At 42.4% G+C, this 23,104-nt stretch overlaps 2 protein-coding genes across 10 annotated transcripts in view; one reads left to right on the top strand and one right to left on the bottom strand.

Moving 5' to 3' along the window:
* The first annotated feature begins 557 nt into the window (after positions 1-557).
* Positions 558-11,342, top strand: PIMREG (PICALM interacting mitotic regulator). Of its 6 annotated transcripts, XM_069790782.1 has the most exons (6): positions 3,384-3,843; positions 4,504-4,823; positions 5,653-5,987; positions 6,808-6,903; positions 8,356-8,402; positions 9,708-11,342. In XM_069790782.1, the coding sequence occupies exons 1-5, from the start codon at positions 3,816-3,818 to the stop codon at positions 8,384-8,386; spliced, it is 810 nt and encodes a 269-aa protein (XP_069646883.1). In that variant the 5' UTR covers positions 3,384-3,815; the 3' UTR covers positions 8,387-8,402; positions 9,708-11,342. The 6 variants fall into 6 exon arrangements, with proteins under 6 accessions (XP_069646881.1, XP_069646880.1, XP_069646882.1 ...); XM_069790780.1 differs by lacking the exons at positions 3,384-3,843; positions 8,356-8,402 and adding an exon at positions 558-665; XM_069790779.1 differs by lacking the exons at positions 3,384-3,843; positions 8,356-8,402 and adding an exon at positions 2,943-3,109.
* A 2,067-nt stretch (positions 11,343-13,409) lies between these two features.
* Positions 13,410-23,104, bottom strand: part of PITPNM3 (PITPNM family member 3) — a 136,152-nt gene continuing 126,457 nt past the window's right edge. For all 4 annotated transcript variants that reach the window (XM_069790768.1, XM_069790769.1, XM_069790767.1 and 1 more), the window contains 5 exons: positions 22,133-22,281; positions 19,958-20,107; positions 18,923-19,106; positions 18,395-18,523; positions 13,410-17,999 (listed from right to left, as the gene is read on the bottom strand). In XM_069790768.1, coding sequence (XP_069646869.1) covers positions 17,691-17,999; positions 18,395-18,523; positions 18,923-19,106; positions 19,958-20,107; positions 22,133-22,281 — 921 coding nt within the window. In that variant the 3' untranslated portion in view covers positions 13,410-17,690. The remainder of the gene's footprint in view (positions 18,000-18,394; positions 18,524-18,922; positions 19,107-19,957; positions 20,108-22,132; positions 22,282-23,104) is intronic.

A 23,104-nucleotide genomic window follows, 5' to 3' on the forward strand; every position in this document is an offset into this window, starting at 1 on the left:
TTCCTGGTGTGTCTGGCGCCAAGGGCTGGGGCCTTCGGTGGTGGGGGTTGGAATTTCCATAGGGACAGGTGACTTCCTGTCAGCCCCACTGAGCCCCATTACATGCATTAGGGGCGTTTTGGTGTGTAGGAAGGCCTGCCATTTGTCATGCAAAGCGTGACAAAGTCTTCTGTTTAGCCTTCCTTCTGTCTCAGACTTTTCCACGTGCTTTTTGGTGTGCCTCAGGGTTTTCCAATTTCCTTTTGGCATGCCACCGGGCCATTCTTTTGCCTTTCTGTGCTCCCAGAGTCATCCAGTTGTGTGTCACCCCCTGGCGTTTCTCTTTTACCCTTCTGTCGCACTGCAAAGTTCTCCATTTGCTCTCTTGTCCTCTTAACACTACTTCTCCTTGCACAATCCAGGTTCCTCTATTTAGCTTTCAGCATGCCATTTTCAGGAGGTGGGGCACACCTCAGCTGCTTTGGCAGGCCCGGCTGATCTGATGGGGCTAATGGCGGTGGCTCACCAGCTCCCGATGGACAGCAGCTCTCGACCGAGGGGCTGGCGGACCGGACTGCAGCTGTGGACGGACGGGCAGGGGTGCGTTGCCCCCCGAGGGACAGTCGTGCGCCAGGGACTTGCCGAACATTGCCGGCTAGGACCAGAACTACGGCTGCAACCGTGAAGTAGGCGAGCGCTGATGGCGGCTTTGTGCTCGGGCAGCGCGCCCCGCCCATTCCGGGGCGGTGGGGGCAGACGGGAACGTCGCGGGCAATTTGACAGAAAAGCTGGGAGTCCCAGCACGCAACGAGCGAGGGGAGAAACAGCCTAGAGTCGTAAGCGAAGCCGCAGTACCGGGGCCGCAGCAGGGCGGCGCACCGCCTTGGCGGGGAGCCGGGATCGCGGCGGGGCCGCACGGAAGCGAGGTGAGGCTGCCGGAGCGCCGGGGCTGCGCCAGAGGCGGCCGACGGCGGGGAGCTTACTAAGGAGTCGTAGTAGCCTGAGGTCAGCTGGACACGGACCTGGGCCAGGTCGTGTCGAGGCGGGGAGTCGCGGAGGAATCCCCGAGGAAGGGTTGGAGCAGCCGGCGGCCGCTCCGAAGGCTCGGAGCGCCGAAGCGGCTGCCGGCTCTGGGCGGGAGAAAGACCGCTCCCAGCGTCACACCGCCCGCAGCAGCGCGCACTGCATGCCGGGAGATATAGTCCTCCGGCACGGCGCCGCTGACCGGGCGCTTTGTTCTCCGCGGCATGCCGGGGGACGAGGCTTCCCGGCCTCCGACTGCCATTCGGTGGTGTTCTTCCGCGCCGCCTGCCCGGAGGCGAGTCCTGCAGCCTTCTTTTGCCCGCCTAGTCCTTTTAGGACCCCTTCTGCATCTCTTTTTCTCTGTCAGAGATTCCTTTCCTCTCTTATCCCTTTTAGATGACGCTAAATCTCCAGTAACTTCAGATGCTTTTAACAACTTAAAATAAGAGTCTGCATTTACTAGAGTAAAAACAAGTTTAAATTACCTCCCTGTTTATATCATTGCTCTAATACACGCAGTCCTTCATAGTATTAGCCTATTTCCCTTTTCTGTCCTTTGTATGCTTAAACTAAGACAGAGTACTCAGGCCATGCAAGCATACCTGTCTCCCAACCGCTGGGAAGTAACTCCGCCAAAGGCAAAGAGTGAAACAGCCACAGCACAACCTACAGCAATTCTGCCTCTCAAGGGATCCAGCAGGCACCTTCTCGTGCCTCTTTCCAGCCTAGCTGGACAGAGTAAGTACAGTTGTTGCAGAAACTGCTACACCCTGTGCCTCCTTCTCAGGTTGTTAGCTTGGCCCTGTGTACAGGTTGCCAAGGTCATTGACTCTGCACGGGACATAAGCACCCTGGGGAGCTTTACACAGAGTCATTCCTTTCCCTTTGGGCTCAAGCTGCAGTTTGCCAGTGAGAGGAGCCTGAAACTTCCCCTATAGAGACAGGGGGCGGGGGCGGGGGGGGGAGGCATAATACATCTGCAACTATCTAGAAGCCATAAAGCCAGTGGGCAGAGGAAAGCAGAACAGCATATAGGGGGCTAATATATAGAAACATGTCTATTAACAAGGGATATTTATTGAGCTATACTAGACCATATTATAGTGTATGAATACAAGGGGGTGCAAACATCATCACGTGGAACTTTTTTTAAACCATAGCTCTTAGGAACTTATAGAAAGTATGTTCATAAGCCAGTGGTGGGACTCAAGAGGTATCCTGCAGTGTTACTGGGTTGGCTTTCCCATGGCTCTAAGCCAAGACTTAGCTGTGGAGGTGTATGTATCTGTCAGTGCTGAGTTTAACTTGGCGGGGGGGGATGATAAAACCAAACCTTTGAGAAAAAAACAGAAGCTGCTACAGCTCTTTCCAGAGCAGTTTTTCAGGTAGAAGTGTTTTAAAGGTAAATACTTTGCACATCTTATTTTCATCTAGGGTAGGATAGAAAAAGAAAAAAACAAACAAAAAAACCCCAACGCCAAACAAACCACGTTCTGTGCACTCGGCCTTTCTTTGCTGCCCGATTTGCCACAGAGGACATCCCAGGTGGTTTCTAGTACAACACTGCACTTACACCAGCTGTCTCCTTCACCAAGAGCTGCAGAAGCCAGCAGAGAAAAAGCAAGCAAACAAAAGCTTCTAAGACATCGGCTATCAATAAATTACCAGAAGAAACAGGATCCATGGCTTGGTCACCCAACCTCTCGATCCTTTGGCTATTCCTGCCGACGTGGATCTCTAGGCCACAGGGCCGCAAAGGCCCCAGACCTGCGGGGCGGGGGCGGGCGCGGTCGCCACCACCTGCAGCTATGCCGCGGGGGGGGGGGCACCTGCGACTCGTCGGGACGCGGGACGCACAGCCGCCACCTCCTCCCCGCGCCTCGTCCTCCGCTCTACTCGTAGCCGCCCCCCCCCCCGCGGCACCCCGGCCGAGCGGTCGGCGCCGACGCGCAGGCGCCGAGCCCTCCAACGGCTGCCGCGCAGTGCGAGGGGCGCAGCCAATGGGGGCGGGCCGCGGCAGCGGCGCCAATCCGGGGAGCCGGAGCGGGCGGTGCCGCCGTTCAAACGCGGCGGCGGCGCAGGCGTGAGCGGGCTGCCGCTGGGAGCGGTGAGGAGGGTCCCGGTCGTCTCCTCCGTCTCCGTGAGTACAGCCTCGAGCAGCTGCCGGAGCGCTCATATCGCGGCCCGCGTTTCCTGGCCGCGCTGGAGGCCCCAGCCGGTCTCCTCCGGCCTCGGCGTCGCCCCTCGCTGCTCGTTGCCTCGGCCGTCCCCGGCGGGCGAAGCTGATGCCGTCGGCCGGGCTTCGTCCTGCGCCGCCGCGCCAGCTCCCGCGGGGCGGCACCGGCGCCGTTAGCCAGGCCGCAGCTCTCAGCGGTGAGCGCGGGCGCGACGCCGGCCGCGAGAGCGAAGTCCTGCCCCGGGGCCGCGGCTGTGCTGCCGGCACGGGCCCGCCTCCGGCGGCTGGCGCGGGAGGTGCCCGTCCTCTGCCCCGGGCTGCAGCTGAGCCGGAGCGCCGGGCTGTGCGGCGCGGTGCCGGCGCGGGAACAGATAAGCGTAACCCTGGGACGGTCGCTGTTGCCTTCCGGGCAGTGTTTTCAGCATAAATTAATCAACAGTGGTTAGCAGTTTATCAAAAGGAAGCCGGATGAGCCGTCGGCTAGTAGGAGAAGTGACTGGCTGCCCGATTACTAGCCTTTCCTTGCTGCCGCGTGCAGGAATGCATTAAAGGTGTTGATATCCCAAACGCCTTCATGAATAGAAGGATTTCAATAAGCCTTACTGCTTTCGGACACAAATCAGGACACTTGTGAGAAATGGAGACAAGTTGGGAGCGCAGAGATAGTAAGAGGCATCGATAGGCTTTCCTAATATGTGGTATAATGATGGTAGAGACCTCCCAGCTTTTTTTATTAACAGTAATCTGCCATGAAATATTGGTAAAATTAATTTACACTCAGTTCAGATTGCTAAAGTACATCTGCATTTCAATTGCTTTTTAGAAGTAATTTGCTAGCAGTATCCTAGCTTCATAGCTAGTGAAAATGAAGAATTTAAACTATATATATGTTTAAATTGTCATATATCCTATAGATAACAGGCAGAAGACAGTAGCAGCTGTGTAAAGTCATCTGGCAGCAGAAGGCTGTTCTGATGAATGAAGGCAAAAATTTGGGATATGAGACCTTAGTCTGAGACACCAACAAGAAACTTGCAGTTACAGAGCATTCCACCTCACAAACTTGAGACTCACAGCTTACCAGGTCTGATGTCCAGTGCTGGAAATGCAATGTAAGACTTCTTCGTGAACACGCACGACCTAAATAGCTGTAGAAATCAATGGTGTTCTCCTTCAAGCCTCCCAGTAAAAGTCTGCTCAGCTCTGATTTTGTGGTTTCAGGCAAATGTAACTGAAAATATTGTATAACAATTTCCATTTCTCCTTTTCTGGACTGCTCTGTACCTTGCTCTGTCTAATTCTTGTTCTCATTCTGACTGTTTTAGAAATAAGGTTGACCAAGTACTGGAACAAGATGGTATCTGTGCTCCAAAATGTCAAGGCAACAATGGCCTGGCGGAAACACCAGCTCCTAGCTGACTTTGATGAGAATGAGAGCCCCGTACCCAACGAATTCAAAAGAAGGGCTTCTCTGAGTTCTCTCAGTACCATCCGCATGTCTCTAAGGAAGCGAGCGCCATTAAAGCAAGTAGAGTTGAATTTTCATAAGACCCCAACGTGGGAAAGTCTGGAAGCAAGACAGAAGTGCCAAACTCTTCAGAGTATTAAAAGAACAGCAAAAAATGCTTTTGGAACAGTGTCCCAGGTACTTTGCCTTTGCAGTGGAGTGTGGATGGAGTTTAGTTTTTGCTTCAACTTCAGTACTAAGATTTCTGGAGTCTGTACAGAATGCTGTATTCCAGAGGGTTTATCCCACACCCTTGCGCACCATAATGGTTGTCTCATAGCTACTAACTAGTAAAATCTTTAATATCCCTGCTAAAGTACAGACAGGCAAATTATGGATCTGGCAGAATAGAGAGGAAGGTGCAAAGAAGAAACACGAGATGTAGTTCCATCGAAACTTTTATTTTGTTACTAAATAAATGCTTTTCCCCTACTGTATTTCCTCATGTATGGCAGAGCAGCCTTTACGAGGAGGAAGGTGGGTAAAAGACTGCCATTGCTTGCAAAAATTTTTTTCTGATAAATGTGTAGCACTTTGGATTTTTTTTTTCACTCCTTTTCCTGTACCCATATTATTTATTAGCATGTTCTTCATTATAGTCAATCTAAATTTGGACTGACAAAAACTGCTGGATGGTAGCAGGGTAGCAAACTCAAGCTTGCACTTCCCTTTGGAGGAGACCTCTGATTTTAACAACATCAATTATATGTTAGGGAGCCTGGGTCTTTCCTGTGTAAGAGCAGCAGGAGCTCTGTTCCAACGCCTGCTGAAGTCCTTGACAAGTTCCAAGGATTGAGGGAGCAAATGACTCCTCCAATGCAAATGGGTACAGGGGGTTGAGAAGCACTCATGCTAGACTAAACCCGATATGAGAATGAAAGCTAGGGATTCAGCTCAGATGTTCCTTGTCTTTCTGGTTCCAAACTCTAGGCTAATTGAGTTCATTTAGCATGAATGCTTCTTTCAGAAAATACAGAAGTCTTGCCAAAGCCCAGAAGACCTGATGGTGACCTTTCCAGCTGAATCCATCAGCAGAAGCTGTGCAACCAGTTCTACCAAGAAAACAAGTACTACACCTCGAACTGCTTGCCCTAAGAAGAGCATTACTCCAGCAGCCAGTTCCAAAAGCACCCCAGGATCCAGCAAAAGAGCCTTGCTTGGGCCACCAAGGGTGTCAGAACACAGAAAATGGAGGGGTTTCTCATCCTGGCTTGGTAAAGATGCTGTCTCTCTCCGGAGATCAAGAAGAGCAGCAGCACTGAAGAGCCCTTATTCATCACCTGTTCCTGCCAGCAGAAAGATGTAAGCCACATTCTTCTGTAAACATTATTCCTTTCTTTTTTAATTACTGTGATTAGAGTATCTTGTAAGGTGAAAGGCAAGATATGAAGGTTGCTATCCTATTCCCCTGAAAGGGTGTGCTCTTTGAACAGTTAAGAGAGTAGTTACAGGTCCCTGTATAGACAGGGACTGAGCACTGCATAAAGCTGAAACATGAAACTTAATTTTGTGCTGTGACAAGAACTTTTTAAAAGTCACTCTCCCACTGAGTAAGTTTATACCATGTTTCTCAGCACCAGTCCCCATCAGATACTAGAGACATACACAAGTTTCTTGCTGATGCCCTTCTGGTAAAGAAAAATGCTTCCAATGCATCTCACTCCTACTTAGCTCTTAACTTTTCCAAAGTTGCTATTTGTATAGCAAAGATACCTGGAATTGCCTCACTTATGCTGAGCTCTTTATAAAGAGTAGATAGATTCTTGCCTTGAAGATTTAACACAAATTAGATAAAGGGTTGTGAGATAGGGAAATACTTCATAATGTGCACATAGGTTTTTGTTTCGGTCAAAGTCACATGAGAAATGTCAAGCTAGAAGCTGAATCCAAGCCTCATGAATCTGAACCCAGTGTTTGAATTAGAAGATAGCTGTCTTTGGCATGAATGGAGATGTGAAGCAATTGGGTCACTGGAATTAAAAGCATGATTGCTACAGCCCTAAACTTCTCTGGATAAAGTCTGGAGGTAACTAGATTTGTTACTGCAGGGATAGAGGCTTGGGTAATGTCACCTAGTCAGTCTGTCCCGTTTGATCTTTAGTAACGACCATTCTCTTTGCAGAGAGCTTGACTGTGAGTTGGAGCTGGTCTCATCAGGAATTTGTCAATTGAAGCGTATCTCCCAGGCATTTGATGATGCCATTGTGCAAGAGGAAAGGTAAATACCACTAACTCTCCCTCCACTTTCAGCAACAGGTTGCCTCTGTTGTGGCTTAACCCCAGCTGGCAACTAAGCACCACACAGCCACTTGCTCACTCCCCCTGCCCAGTGGGATGGGGGAAAGAATCGGGGAAAAAAAATAGAAGACATGGGCTGAGATAAAGACAGTTTAATAGGACGGTAAAGGAAGAAAATAATAATAATGGTAATAATAATAATTAAAATATACAAAACAAGTGATGCACAATGCAATTGCTCACTACTTGCTGATCGATGCCCAGTTAGTTCCTAAGCAGCAATTCCACACACACACACACCCCCCGCCCCCCAAGTCAACTCCCCCCAGCTTATATACTGGGCATGATGTCACATGGTATGGAATACCCTGTTGGCCAGTTTGGGTCAGCTGTCCTGGCTGTGTCTCCTCCCAAGTTCTTGTGCCCCTCCAGCCTTCTTGCTGGCTGGGCATGAGAAGCTGAAAAATCCTTGACTTAGTGCAAACGCTACTTAGCAACAACTGAAAACATCAGTGTGTTAACATTCTTCTCATACTAAATCCAAAACACAACACTATACCAGCTACTAGGAAGAAAATGAACTTGAAACTAGGACAACCTCCCACTTGGACATTACCAATTGCAGGCTAAGTGATCCTTGTAGCTCAGGATCAGGAATAGTTGCAGAACTTTATCAGATGTAGTGTAGCAGAGCCCTTCTTTCTTCAAGATACCTGTGCAGATTAAATCTGCAATTGGACTTGCAGCTCCTAAAACCTGTCAGATGCTCTCCTTGTCTTCAGGTTTCTTGCTGTGGAAGTCAGGTTTTTCCCAGCAAGAGCCTACCTTTGATCTTGTGTGAGAGCAGTACCTCCTTGCCCTGTCTAAAAGAGGTGCCAGTCCAGGTTGGGGGGAGGCAGGGAATGGGGGGATCCCCATTGCATTGACACTGTCATTGGTACCTGCACATTTCTAAGAAAATCCTTTTATTAAGTACCATTACATTAACAAATAGTCCATGGTACCCATAACTCAAAAACTTAGAGGATGCAGACATGTCTTATACAACACCTTGGTTAATCCATGAGGTGGTAGGCTTCTGTGTTTGTAAAGGTTATGTCATTCTGAGTTAGACATATTAAGACAGTAGAACTAAAGGTCAGAAGTCTTGCCACAGGGCAATTCCCTAAATGTCTTCCTCTCTTAGAACACATGATGATTCTATGTCAAGTAATTAAATGTCCAGCACCTAAAATCCTTGAGAGAGGGCTTAGCATTAAGTACTTTTATCTAGAAAAATGTAAGGGCTTAAAGTCCTATGTGTTTCCAAAAATTCAGTTTTTACCAATGGGACCATTTCTAGGTAACTATAGGTTAAATCTTGTATTAAGTTAATGATCATATCCATTGAAAGTTCACTACATCTCACTCCTAATATTCTCCCATCTGTTAGTGATATGACAGTTTCTCTCATTCGTAACTGAAGATAGTATCAACCAGGTAAAGTAGTTGTTCACTTACCTTGTCTATACCTGCATGCACCTCTGGGGAGAAAACCTGCTGTTTGGAGACAGAAAGGCTTATTAACTCATGCTTCTTTAAAGTATTACTATGCGGAACCACAGGGTTCTTCCCACATATCCACTGTGGCTGTCTCTGCTACAGCAGATCATTGTGCAGTTGTAAAACTTCACCTCTACATTGTGGATTAGTGAGACCTTGTGGGTTCGCAATGAACTGTAAGTTGGGCTTCTATGCAAACAGCAGCTTTTCTCACCCCAGACCAGAAAACTACTGGTACTAATGTCTTTGTCACTCGCCCTCAGTTCTCACTGATTACTAATGAAGATCACAAAGCATGACAGAACAAACTACTACCCTGAGCTGCCTAATTTTACAGCCTTTCTTTTCCATCCCTAGCATTGTCTTAGCAGTTAAGATGATGCTATCACAATAACAGCAGTTGATACCTGTATTGCTGGCATTTTTAAACACAGCAATTGTACCTAAATTCTTTGCTGTAAGTTTCTAAACATCACTTCCAGTGTCAATTCATTGAACCATAGAGGTTCAATGCCTCTATTACCTTCACTGAGATCTGTATTGTGACATTAATATCTTCAGCTATTGAGCTGGAAGTGTTCCTTTTGTTAAAGTTACACCCTGAACACTATGTCCTATTTTAGCAACAAAGACAGGTATAAGACATTGATTGCTGTAACTTTTCAGGAAAAGAGAGCAGTTTCAAATGCTTGACTGAAGCTTTAAACAGTGATGTGTACTGCTTCCACTGAGCAATTTGGTCCAGTTCTCCTGCCTGCTCTGTCAGTGGCTCTTTTTTAGGTTGCCTACTGGAATAATTGTGAAATAAACTTTTTTGGAGGTGCCCTTACAGTCTTGCATATGACTTTCTGTCCTGGTATCCAATTACCATGAGTTTTAGTCTTACAGCTCCCTCTTCATCTTTTCCGTGACGAAACAAACCCTGATCTCAAACTGCTTGTAGTTGCCAGCTCCATGCATTGTTCTAATTTTTTTCATTTTAATGAATTAGATTATATCACAAGAAATGCTCCTGTTGCTAGTTAAAGTGTTGCAGTACTTAATTTGTGTACTGCCATTTATGCTCACTGAAGGTAACAAAATATTTTCTTGCTAGTGTTCACAACTGTTATACAGTGAAAGTATACAGGTCCCAGACCTCCTCCTTGCTCCCATCTAACAGTTTTCCAGCAATTTGTGTGACAACTGGTTAATTAACCTTACTGACTTCACGCTGCTAATGGCAGTCTTGTTCTTCTGCAGGCAACATGCAATATCAAACTACTACTATCTAATGGCACAAAACTTACAGTCTGCGCGTCGATCTCAGAAACTTTTTCAAGCTATCCGAAGGCGAACAAAGAAACTCCATCAAGCACTTGGTACCTAGACAGAGATGGCTGTAACTGTTGTTAGTTTATGAGCATAGATAAAGGAGAGCTCTGTGTAGCACGTGAAAGGGTGCACTCTATACATTGAACAAGCCATTCCATTTTATAATCTTTCTTGACAAAGCAGCTCAGGACTTCCCTTCCCTTGCTTTCTCTTTGTAAGTGAACAGGAGAATCAAAATTATACCACAGTGTATTATCTCCTGCTGAGACAAGGGACCATCTTGAATGTGACTTTTATAAGGCAGTAAGTACTTTGAAACTTATGTTGAACTGACCAATAGGAATGGCCAGAGCAAGGGCCACAGACTTATGAAGGGTGATCATAAGTAATAGTAGTATTTAGAGTGGTATCCAATTGCCACGGGTTTTAGTACAAGTACTTTGCATACGAAAACTACTGGTCCATTATTCTGAAAGCCTAACTATTTTTTTTCTATATACAAACAAACCAAAAGTTAAGCATCATGTTTAACTGGAAGTTAATGAAACAGTAGTGGCTTGTTTGAGTTCTGACCACAACTGCCATTCCAAGGCAACAGGTTTCTGTGGAGTCACTCACACCACAACAGAGGACCCACATTAGGACTCTAATTCATGGCCTTAAGGATTGCTATTAGATTAGCCTAACTGATCCTGTGTTAAGTAATTGGGCTCCAGGCAAATCAGAGCAACTTTATGTCATTTCTTGCTGCTGCTTTAAATAGCATCTTGGCAGTTGAGTTAAACATTGCTTTTGTACTACAATATCTGTCTTTTAGTTATACACAGAAATTGGTTACTACAATTATTGTAACCTCTTATAACTACTGTTATTAGCTAGTATCACAGTGCAGGTATTTTATTTGAAGAAGTATACTAAGTGTTTGATACCTGTATTTTGCCTCTAATTACTTTTTTAAAAAAAGTAGTGTTCATTTGATAAGCCTTTTTTGGTAGGTGATTCAGTTTAACAAAGTTTAGTCTCAAACTAAAGCACAGATTTCTCAAGCTCTAGAATTCACCAGGGCTGTTTTCCATGGCAGCAGCTTTGTACAGGCTTCTCAGATTACATTCACTCTAAGATGAACCTTCAAACAAGACTGATTTGGGAAACTTTGTTCTCCTTGATAATTTTTAAGATGCACATGTAATTTAGTAAAAGTGGAACTAACTAAAATGTTAATGGTATTAAGTATAAATATGGGAAGCAGTCATGTTCAAGTCTGATTCATGTGTAAGTAGTGATTTTAAACTTGCTCCCGATTTTTTTCTTTTTTTCTTGTCAAACTAGATTGTTTTAAAATATTGAAACAGTTAATGAGGCCTGGAAACATGAAAACAACGACGACTTCCAGGCTTTCATATGACTGAGAGTTTTAGCTTGTGTTATTTCTTGATGTAGTTTTTGTGTGTGTGTTTTGTTGTGGTTTTGCTTTTTTTTTTAAACCACCTTTCTATATGGAACAGTAGCTTGAAGTTATTCTTTGTATGTACTGAAACTAATTCTATAAAGCTTTCACAAAGATGGTGTCTCATTACTGAAAAATTCTTATATGACTCTTCAAAAGAAAGAAGGGTTGGAGTTTCGTGAAAAGTCAACCTCTGATCTAATTATCATTCCAGATAGTCAGATGTATTAAACAGCCTCTCTTTATACTGTTTCTGCTGGCTACTAGGACATGTACAATGATGATCTAATACTTCCTCTAACACTTCTAAGAAAAATCAGTGACACTGTTTGTTTGCTTAAAGGCAAAGAAGGTTTTATTTAAGTGACTAATCTGCTATAAGATTTTAAAAACCAGCTCACATCAAAATCTATACCAGTTGTAGAAATCTTACTCCTTGTTTCATATTAAGAAATTCATTATTGTACATTTTTGAATCTTTACAAGGCAGCCATAAGAAATATAAACATTTGTCACCAGATAGAACCTTCTCACTGACAAATAATGTTTAAAAGTATGCACTTAATAAAACTGTAGACTGAAAGAACATGTACAATTTCAAGTTTCCTTGTATGAATTCAGTTCTAAGTGGACTGCCCCCTTCCCTCCCTCACAAATAAAAAAATAAATTTTATGCAGAAGGCTTGGGGTTCTGCAAGAGGACTGCCATTCTGGGCCCTACACCAGTCCTCCCAGAATAACCTTATCTTTAAAGCTTGCAATCCGTAAATTATGTTTCAATGCTGTAATCTCTGGTATACCATCTCCCAGCATGTCCCAGTAAACCAGCCTCTCTCTCTCTCTTCCCCCCATAAGTTCTGTACATCCTTACACATGAGAAATGAACTGTTAAATTTGTTTCATGTTCTCCCATCCCCCACAGTTATATCCAGTTTCAAAGGTAGCTTATTGAGATAAATACAAATAGAGGGTAAAATGTAATCCCCTTACCTTGGGCTTGAACTAAAATGAGGGAAAGAGGAAATACCAACACCTGACTTCAATTCCAGAGTCCATGGCACAGGATTCTAGCTGCTCCAGGCCCTTTCTTATTTCTGAAAAAAAGAGCTCTTTTCATCCCCCAAAAATGTGTTATTACCTCCATTTTTCACGGGGGACTGAATTTAGGATCATCTGTAGGAACCTGTATTTACACTGAGTGATTAAAGATCATGGAAGTCAAATTACCTTGTTACACCCACAATTTCTGCTGAAGCTATGAACACGGACCATGAGGAATCATTGCTCTTAGAGAAGCTGAGGAGGTTAAGTTGGAAAATTTTGTGTTTATAGGAATTCTATCCTGTACCAGCTCCAGATGAGGATGGAAAGTGCCACTTTCTCCCCTGCATGCCTGAAATGAACAATTCAATGCAGAAATCTTGAGTTCAGATCCCACATTTCAAGCTCTAATCAGAAAAATGATGAAATTGCAGTGTAAAATCTTGTCTCCATTATTAAGCCAGTCAGCTTATTAAAAAGGTGCCCATACTCCAATCATCTAGTACTTTTATGATGTACTCACCTTTTCGGTGGCTTAGATGCAAGAGGGGGGAAAAAAACCTGTGGAAAATCCTATTTGTCCAGTAACAATTTTTGCACTTGCTTACAAATTTTAAAAACAGAAAATACCTACTGATTTCACGTATTATTAAAAATGCTTATAAACAAACTTTTTAGCAATTTTAAGACAGGAAACTATAGAAAGATGGAAATACTTTTTTTCCCTTCTAAATTTATTCTGTGAAGTACATGATGATACTATAAATCTAAGTATTGGGAATTTGCTTAAATACACACATTAGTAGTGCCCTGACCTAAAGACTCCAATATATAAATGGTACAACATAATGGCAAACAAAGGCTATTTTGCAGAATAGTGGAGCTTCCAGTTAAAGTGTCATTGTTCTGCTTATTTTAATAGTAGATTAAGGTGTGTCTTTTTTTTTTTTCTCTAGTTTACTGATAATTCCACTTCTACATAACCAGTAAAAGTTTTAACTCTGTTTAGAAGCAACTTCCCTAGGTACTAGAGGAACAGGTGAAGTAATTTCTAAGAATTAAGACTCTTATTTTCATGTAAACAAATCAAAATGGCAGCTCTCAGGAACCCCAATGAACAAGAAGGAATTACCAATGCCATGTCATTTTTACACCTAACAAAATTTTATGCTGAATAGATATAAACCATGCCACAAAACTAAACAGGAGTACTTTGGTCAAGCAAGAATCTGTTCCAAGAGCACTAGTGTATGCAAACACTGTAATAAAAAAAAAGGTTATTCAAAATAAGCATATTTGGATCAACATCACTATTCAGGTCTGTGGAATATTCTGCACTCTTTACACAATGATATCTTTTTTCAAACTTGGCTAACTAGACAACAAAAACAAATAAACAGCCATTGTTGTAGGGTTTTTTTAAGTATATTGGTTAGAAATTTGCTGTCAAAGCAGAACCAAAACTTCACTTAAGGTGTCTTCCAGTAGCTACACACACATACACACACACACAAAACCAAAACACTACAGTTGTGAAGGTGTGTTTTCACAATATCTCAGATAAATCTACCACTGCTATTAATCACAGCCATTTTTTTACAGTAATTTTAAACTGGACCCATATCAACAGGGCAAAGAAGTAAATGCTTCCAACTGTGGCCTACTTTGCACTGACTTGTACTGCTGCCTTAGCACCCACTGGAATAACAGATTTGTGTTTTACAGTTTCACTTATGCTTCCTCCATTCAGCAGGTTAAAAGAATGTGCTTTTCTGTAACAGACTGGAGGCACTAAAGGTGCTGAAACGGCTGAGGAGTCTAACGTGTTCCTTGGGCACCCACCATTCCCACCTGACTTCTCTGTCCCTTTTCCCTTCTGTGTATGCTTTAACACTTCCATAGCCTATAAATTTTTAAGTGCAGACTGCAGAGACTGCAGCAATGAGGACCTGCAATCAGAGAATAAGACTGTAGGATCAAGCCTATCCTCAGCAAATGGCCTGCTTAGGAAGACTGATAATCCCATGAAAGCACAAGTAAAACTGAAATCAAATAGCAAACTGAATGCCCATGAACCACTGTGCGTAGTTTCACGTGGAAAAAGTGCATAACTAAAATTCTGACCGGAAGGAAATGTTTTAAGAGAAAACACGACTGAAAAATTATGCTATAAAACTAGTGATTCATCAGGCAAACCTCACGGATCGCCCCAAGCATAGCTGGGGGAAAAAAAAGCTAGCGGTTCAACATGCATAAGGTCCCCAGCCACTGCCACAGTATTTTTTGAACTGCCTGCCAGCCTAGTTGTGAGATGTCTAAAATCACACTCATCTTGTTCATACTCTCAGCTCCAGCTGAGAAGTTGTTTTACCCTTTTAGCGGCAACTGGCTAGTGCTTTCAAAACAAATGCATCTGGCATCTGATGTTTCAAAAGATCAGCTCCTAATTAACATGAAGCCTTAACCTCCAAGCTAATGCCTATATCACTGTTTGCCAAAGCGCTCAGCTGGAGGCATGTGATCAGGAGATAAACCATTCCATCCCTGAGCAGTAAGTAGTGTTGGAATTATGCAAAGGCCACATGAACTCCCATATATTCTAGGAAACGAAGTTAGGGAAAATGTTTTCAGCTTGATTTCAATACCATGTGTAGACACTTTGAAATTGTTACCACTCTAAATCATGCACGCACACTAGCATTTGTTTTACTACTATTAGCTCATAATATTCTTAAGAGAAGCCAGCACAGTGACTACCGTGAAAGTGACCCAGTTATTAATAGAAATACACAAAATCAGAATTTTCATTACAAGGTACCCTGCAAAATGTCATTGTGTCTGCAAGAGTAAAAGACAGACCTTAACAACCTAGATTTCTCTAGCCTTGTGCTCAGACACTAGTTCCTTTAATACCATCACAGAATTACACATGATCCCTCTTTTGAAATGAAGTAGGCCTTTCTACTACAGCAACTTAAAATGAAAAATAGATTTTGGAGTCTCTTGGATGATAGAGGTAGATGGCTAAAGCAACATTAGCTTTGAACTTTGCAGCAGGAACAGTGACTGCTATCAGGAGACATGCTACACAACACCTGGTGCTTAAAAAGAACTTTGCAATCAATGTTGCTTTTAGGTGCCCTCAGCAAATTTAAAGTCTGCCTATTGAGTTCCTCCCCCACAAACCTTGGATTCCCATGCCTATTTAAGACTAACAAGCAGGAGCACGCTAACTGAACTGACTGGAGGGAGATGGAGTCTGCTGTACTTGCGCAATCTCCTCCTAGCTGCAGAGGACAGGAGAAGAAATGGACTATGTGATTAGAATTAATACACACAGTGGGCCAAGATGGAACACAGAATAATTCCTCCAAGTTTGTGGCTTAAAGAACTAGGTGTGATACTACTGGGAAAGCATTTGTAAACCTGAAGACTGCTTCATTGCAGTTTGTGGATATTGTTCATTTAGCTTTTGTAGCTGGCTGACTTGGCAACAGAGCATAAAAACCCAGCCCCCTGTAATGTAGTTAGCTGCTCCCAATTAGTGTGAGCTACCAAGCATTTAACATCTTTCCTAAACCTCCAGCGAAGATTACTGCTTCCCTTAAAGGAAGCATTATAAAAACCAAATTACTGATGTGCCAGAGATCTTTCAGGAAGTTTGAAATAGGTAACTGACAATCTTGCCAAGTAATGTCTAAAAAAAATAACGATCTCCATTTATAAGCTACTTTGCTGCCTTTTAAGGCAAAAGCCACATTACTACGCCCTTCAAAAAGAACACCGAAACTTTTGGGTGAATAGGGAGTATAGTTTTAGGCTTAGTTCTGCACTGTCTTAACAGTTTTCCATTGCATTTCTTGTTTGCTTTACATGTCAACTTTCAAAATCATTAACCAAAAACTTGTTGAGAGACTGGTCTAGCTACAGACTAGGAAAACCTAAAAGTAAGGGCAGGGGGAAGGCATGACACCCTTTCCACCCCAACTTCCTGAAATTAAAAACGAACAAACAAACAAACCAACCAACCTGAAAAAAATATTGACTTCAAGATTTCTCAGTGTTAATAGTCTGGTTTTAACTTTTAAAGAAAAGGTTTTTTATGTGCACTTGTAACTTCACTGCAGATTTTAAAACATGCTTCAGTTCAGTCATGAAAGTTCTCTTGGTGAATTTAGTGCAGTGGAAGTATCTGCATGAAGAATCTGCAAACTGCTACTATGTTAAACTAACTACAACACTTCAGAAATATTACCACTTAGGGAAAATTTCACACATTTTACTTCTACTAAGTTCACTGAGAGATCCAAGAGAAATTTAAATCAGTAGGAGAATGTCTATTTGGCATCTGTAATTTGGCATGTCCTTTCTTTGAAGCTCAAATGCTGTAATTCTGAATGCTACACATTGTCTTAACACAGCAGTTGCTATATAGCATGAGAAGGTAAACAATTTACCCATAGGAATTCCATTACTTTTTTCCTCCTCCAGTGTAAAGATTCTAGTTAGAATAATGAAAAAAGTGGTTGCTCTGAAGTTTGCAGATCCCTTAGTAAAAGGGCTCCCTTTAGTTTACCATCTCAGGATCTGTCTCTCGGACTGAGATGGCCAGAGCCATCTCCTTACTCAGAGTAGTCTACACATTTTGCACTGTCACCAAGTTCCACAAAACAATGTGATCTTTGTACACTTGCACATTACTTTGTATACAGCAACACTAACTGCTTCAAACTGTGGCAGACACATTTATTTCTAACATGAAGCTTTTATGATTGGTTCATAAGTGGAGTTCTCCCATTTACTTGATGTCCAGCACCTCACACAAACTCGAGTGCCCATGTTGGGGTCTGTTGACCAACACTGTAAGCTGAAAGGAAGTCTTGGGTTTAAGGCACCCAAAAAGCATCTTGCTGTACAAATCCAGACTACCCATTATTGTAGTTCCCACCTCTGCTTCCCTTGCAAGTGTATCGCTTTATCAAAAGTGGAAACAGATACAACTATTTAAAGTGTAAACCTTCTCTGTAACCTATGGGACCTACTGTTTATACTGTTTCAGGTGCAGCTAGCTAACTGATACCACAATCCCTCTTCTGAGTAAAATCAGCCTGTTACAGCTTTTTTCTCTTATTGCACATTTTATTGTATCTGTTGTAAAAAATAACCAAAGATATTTCCTGTTGCTTTGATGTTATAAGCACTTGCGATAGTTTTAGATTGTTTTAAAATTTCCCAATAAACATGTCAAGAGGAACAGACTGGTGGTTCCCCAATTGGTGTAAGAAGGCAGATTCCAGAGCAGGGAAGACTCCGAGGTACAGGTTCCCCTCTACGACTCTTAGTTTGAAGCTGCCTAAATATTATCTTTGAGGCATGCCTACAAGTTTAATGGGGTGCACCCAAGATCTATATTCCCAAGCTTCCTAGGGGACAGATTCAAATTTGTGAACTCCACCTCGAACCCAAGCAATGGAGGGCAAATGCCTGTCATGATCTTTGTCTGATTCAGGCTGGCTCTGGGCACGCTCTGGCTTGGGGTTCGAAGAAGGTGGGTCAGGTTGCTGTACAGACATAGTCCTGCGGAGGTGGTTTCTCTTGCGCAAAAACTCAGGTTGGGAGTGGAGGCCAAAGCTGCCTTTCCTCAAGATCATCCGAGAGTTGTTCTTTTTGGGTCGTGAATGGAGACTGAACTCCAGCGAGGCCAAGTGGGCTGCATAACCTTCACTGAGGAACTGAAATAGGAAGGAAAGAAAGGGAGTGACAAATTACTGCTGCCTCAACCTACGAGTTCTATGAGGAATTAAGTTCCTATCTTTGGCATCCCAGTTAGATACCTACAGAGTACTAATACTCCTCTCCCCTCACTGGTTTTTTTCAGTGACCTGTTCCATTTCTCATTCAGCAATATGCGATGCATGCACTTACAGATACAACCTACGACCACTCAATTCTCTTTCCTATTCACCCTGACAGAAAATGCCTCATCTGAAATAAAAAATGCTCTTCTTTCTCTGAAACATTGTCTCTGCTCTTTGTGTGTGTGTGTGTGTGTGTGTGTGTTTGCACACACACATGCATTTCCTTGCTCCCCCTAGGACTTCCTGATTGAATAGCAAGAGTTACTTACTTGACACTGCGCCTGGTATTTCTTTGTTGATCGTCCAACTATGTAGATCTGGGATGGCGACAGAGCCAAGACATTGTACACAGAAATATCCTTCATGGAACCATATGCGGCACAGATTTTGATGTGGCACTGAAACAAATATTACTTCCAAAGTGAATGCTCTATTGAACACTACGCACTACAAGGATGGCACTTGTTTTGCAATGAAGCAGCCGATGAGTTCATAGTTAACAACCTCCTTCTGTAAACCACAGAAAGCTAAATCTGTCTGCCTGCATGCCAACAACAACTACAGATATGCACATAGGGCAGAACAAGTAGTTCATTTATTTGTCATGCCAGGAGGCCCCTTTGGATGTTTTATTAACCTTCCTTGCTCTTTAAAAAGTGAGAAAAGAAATGATAAATGGCAAAAAAGACTTTGTGATGGCCAGTGAGATTTACTGTTCAAAAGGAAGAGAGAACTCTAACTTCACTGGATGATATTCTCTAGAAAAAGTTTTAAGGCTATAAACAGGTTTCTAGTACCTCTTGCATGAGATTCCGGAGAAAAATGGTCTTTTGTCGCAGTGGGTCATGAACAAGTCCATCTGAGAAGAAGATCATCCCTTGTGGAAAGTTGTGTTGAGACAGCCATGAAACCACACGCTGTTTTTGCATATCTGGACGGCCAGTAATATAGATAATCAGATATCCCAGGTCCTGCCAATGCCTGTCAGAAACAGCAGGTAAATTATGTAGGTGCAGAAAGAGAATACCCATCATTTTTTTGCTCAGCACAGACCCAGTTGGAAGTCAGACATTATCCTTCAACAAGTGGAAAGCAGCATGCCTAAGTCTCTGCTCCTATCAAGAAATTAAGTAGTAATGTCTACATCTTGAGGGAGATGGAGGGAAGCAAGACAGATTCTTATACAATATGTTATATAAAATATGACAGCTATTTAAAAATGTACTTTGAATAGACCTTGCTACACATCAAGTCCTGCTATACCTTTGAAACCTTTAATGAGACTTCCTGCCATTTCAGCTGTAAGGAGTGGAAACCCTTGAAAACTGGCATCCCTCCATTCCCATGCAAGTTCCAAAATGAGAGCTGTATTTCCCCATCCAGCGCAACATCAACAGACTTGCAAGAATGGATTAAAAGGCCTTTTAATTTTTCCTCCAAAAAATGCTCTTGCATTCACGGCACTTGATATTTTTGAAGTAGATGCCCTTATTTGAAGTTAGTGAAACACAAAATATACTCTTTGCTCATCACAGTAGAATCATTATTAATTCACTGCACACACTTTAAGGCCATATTCCCAAGAAGCAAGTTTTAATCTCTAGGCAACTTAAACTACAAATTTCAAAGTAAACCACAGCATTCTAAGATTCCTCCGAAAATCAGGCAGACCTGATGTCCAAGCAAATACAGAAATATATCTGCAAAGAATCCTGGCCTTTAAAGAACTGTTGTTTATTTAGTAAAAAAAACTATTCTGCCCTTTTCCTTCCTATTGTGTTCAAACAGGAAAGCCGGAGATTTAAAGAGTGAAGGGTGCAAACCTCGCTTACCTGACAACATCAACAGCCCCAGCTCGGACTTTGGGGTCACTTCCCATAATTGAAACACTTGCTGCAAATGAACCGTCAATACTGAATACAACACATTCCATTCCTCGGGGAAGCACAGTCAGGTAACTTGCAGCACTGCTCTGGTCCCCTCTGGAGAGTCAAAGCAATAAATACATTAAAAAAGCAAAATGTCGGAATGCATTTTCTGCACGTTCTAGTTAAGACCTGAAATTAGATCTGTCTGGATCTACAGCTTCAAAAATCGCTGTCAAATAGGGCTTCTGATTTCAGTCCTATGTGGGGCAATTAAAACTTACTTTTAGGAAATAGCTTTCCAAAGAGAAATTTGGAAGCTGACTTTATAAGAAATCACATGTGTATAAATATCTAAAAGAATTAGGAAAAAAAACCCCAAACCAGCCTGAAGTACTCAAACATGCTATCTGTCTATATATGTGTATATATATATATGTCTATATATGTACACATATAAGACATGAATGCTATATATATGCATACACATACACACACAGCACACAGAAATTAGCTACATTTTTTTTTCCAGCAGTCTACAGTTACTTGCAAATTATTAAAAATTACAAGGGAAGAATTGATATGCACCTTTTACTGGCATGTACTTACACAAATCAGGTTTTCTCCATTAGCTAAACAGCTGGTAATACTAGCATTACCCATCCCTCTATCCTTACAAATTACAATGGGAATGCCAATCCAGAAAAGTGAGGAGAAAAAAAGAGAGAGAGAAAAAAAAAAACCCCACCCCAAAACAATCCTAAACCCAAAGATAAATCAATCATAGATGGCTTTTCTCATGGAAAAGCATGCAAAATGCAATCTTCTCATGATGTATTTTCCTCAAGAGGTCTGGACATTAAAGCACAAAGCGATCCAAAGCTCTTACCATCTCATGACCTCACGTTCCCTAAAAAATGTAACCTGGAGACCACATCTTCTTTCGTTTAGAAAGATGATTATTGTATGATCTAGAAACTTATGCCTGGTGATGAAGATTCTTACAATATGTGTGCACAGCTTAATGAGCAAAGACAGGACAATTTCTTTCATTCCTCTTTGAAACTTACTCCTGCAGTCTAAAAGCCCATGGGAGCTTAGCATCTGAATACACTTCAATTAGTTTTTAAGTAACTCTCTTTTCTTGAACTGTCTATTACACTGAGGTAAAACATTTCTTCCCCGTCAGTTAGCACTACATAAGATTGTAAATTGACTTTGGACTTGGTTAACTGGTGGGTATTAACACATTCTGTTTCAGCTAAATTCCTCCCACTGATTTAGCCTCTGAAGTAGGGATTCAAGGGAAGCTGTAAAGCTACTTCCTAAGTGGCTAGGCAATTTAATTCTAAATTCAATAGTAAACTAAAACTCTGTATTAAATCAAACTAGGCTTTTAGTAAACATAAGATTTTTTAAAAGCACAGCTACCCAAGTCCTGCACCTAGGCCAACAAATTTATTTCACACATCTTCATTCTTCATGCTTTACTTAGCATAGAGATTTTTAAGAAATGGTGGAGAGCTAGGAGAGCTGACTGATTTTACTTCAATGAATTGTTATTTTCATGTACTGGGGTTTGGGCGGGGGGTGTGGTTTTGCTTGTTGGGTTTTTTTTTCCCAATTGAGAATAAACATGGTCTTGAGTACAGAATTAAGGTAACTTTTGATCAGCCTGACATCAACAAACAGGTGGCTGAGAGCAAGGTGGTACATCCTCTACTGTTAATTTCAATGAGAAAAGCTTCTTATCAGTCTGAAGAACACAAAGCTATACCTTTCAGCAGTCTTTTCCCCAATGAACAGGCTGCAAAATATCCCAAGTCATACATTCTTGCCACCAGAAGACTGATTACAGTCATCCAATCCCCATATTTTTGCAAGACCAAGTGCTCCTAAATTGAACTTCACTGAGGATTTGTGTTGCAGTAAGGATAAACCCATTGGGCTGGGCACCTCCAAACTGGCCAGTAAACAGATGACCACTGCTTCAAATCTAAGCTGACAACACAGTGACAAGATCAAGAAAAGATAACTAACTGACCGAAATCTCCCTCTGCACCTCCTTCAATCTTGTACACTTCAGTGTCTTTCTGATCACAGCAACCCACCACAGCTATACTTCCAGCTTGGAGCTATTACCTGACCACCATTTTGATGGGATACACACCAACTCTCAGTCTCTTCTGTTTGGGTATGTTGTAGGATATCCGGCCACTGCTGTTGGATATCTCTGTGTCAAAGTACACCCACCTACCCGAAGATGGCTCAGTCATTATGAAGATATCAACCTGCAAAAACAACAAAACAGTCATCTAGTGTGATAGTAGGCAACATGCCCTCTATTTACAAGGCCTGCCAAGCCCAGATCACATTAGTATCTCCAATTATGGCTTGTACTAAAAGCTTACAAGGAAGTTTGAAGGAACTTCAAAACTCAGTAAAAACTTCACAGAGGGTCCTCTCAACTAGAAAATGCTTCCTAACACACAATACAAGATCTTATTGCCTTCATCATTTAAAGCACTTAGCTTAGCACTGCAGGTGTCAAACGAGGGTATAGAGCTCAGAAATTTGGCAGGAACCCTAAACTAGAAAAAAGATCATTTCAGCTTGCATGTGTATAATACATTTTTGCATACTAAGCCTACAAAATGGAAAATTTCATCTGGTTATTAGCAAAATGAAATCTTTCTCAAACCATAACGTTGCCTACAAATGCAAAACCTAAACACTTCAAATTATCAAGATTTTTTTTTTTCAAAAGGTTTCATCAATATGGCTTTCTTCAACTGAAATATTTCATCAAAATTAACATAAAGTGTATTAAATACTTTGTCTGACTTGAACTGGCACTTTTGAGCAATAAGTACATTCGTAAATCTGAGGGAGGTATCTGCCAAGCTCTCCTTCTGTAGTCAGTTTTTACAGAACTTAGGCATACAAGATTTATGTGGATTTCTTCAGTGCTCAACATGCTGCCAAATACTCTACAAGATTCACCAGCAGCTTACAAGATGATGCTACTTGTGTCGATAACCTTGATAACTATGCAGATATGCTCTTCTTGGACATTATGATGTTACACGACATTGGGATGTAACCATAAATAAC

Source organism: Haliaeetus albicilla, chromosome 9 (assembly GCF_947461875.1).
Source record: "Haliaeetus albicilla chromosome 9, bHalAlb1.1, whole genome shotgun sequence".
NCBI lineage: Eukaryota > Metazoa > Chordata > Aves > Accipitriformes > Accipitridae > Haliaeetus > Haliaeetus albicilla.

What these genes read in the sequence shown, in the direction of transcription:
- PIMREG (XM_069790778.1), top strand. Translation starts at nt 3,816, where the DNA reads ATGGAGACAAGTTGGGAGCGCAGAGATA. An exon ending in CTTTTGGAACAGTGTCCCAG is followed by an intron (nt 4,824 to 5,652) that starts GTACTTTGCCTT and finishes TGCTTCTTTCAG; the next exon opens with AAAATACAGAAGTCTTGCCA. An exon ending in GTTCCTGCCAGCAGAAAGAT is followed by an intron (nt 5,988 to 6,807) that starts GTAAGCCACATT and finishes TTCTCTTTGCAG; the next exon opens with AGAGCTTGACTGTGAGTTGG.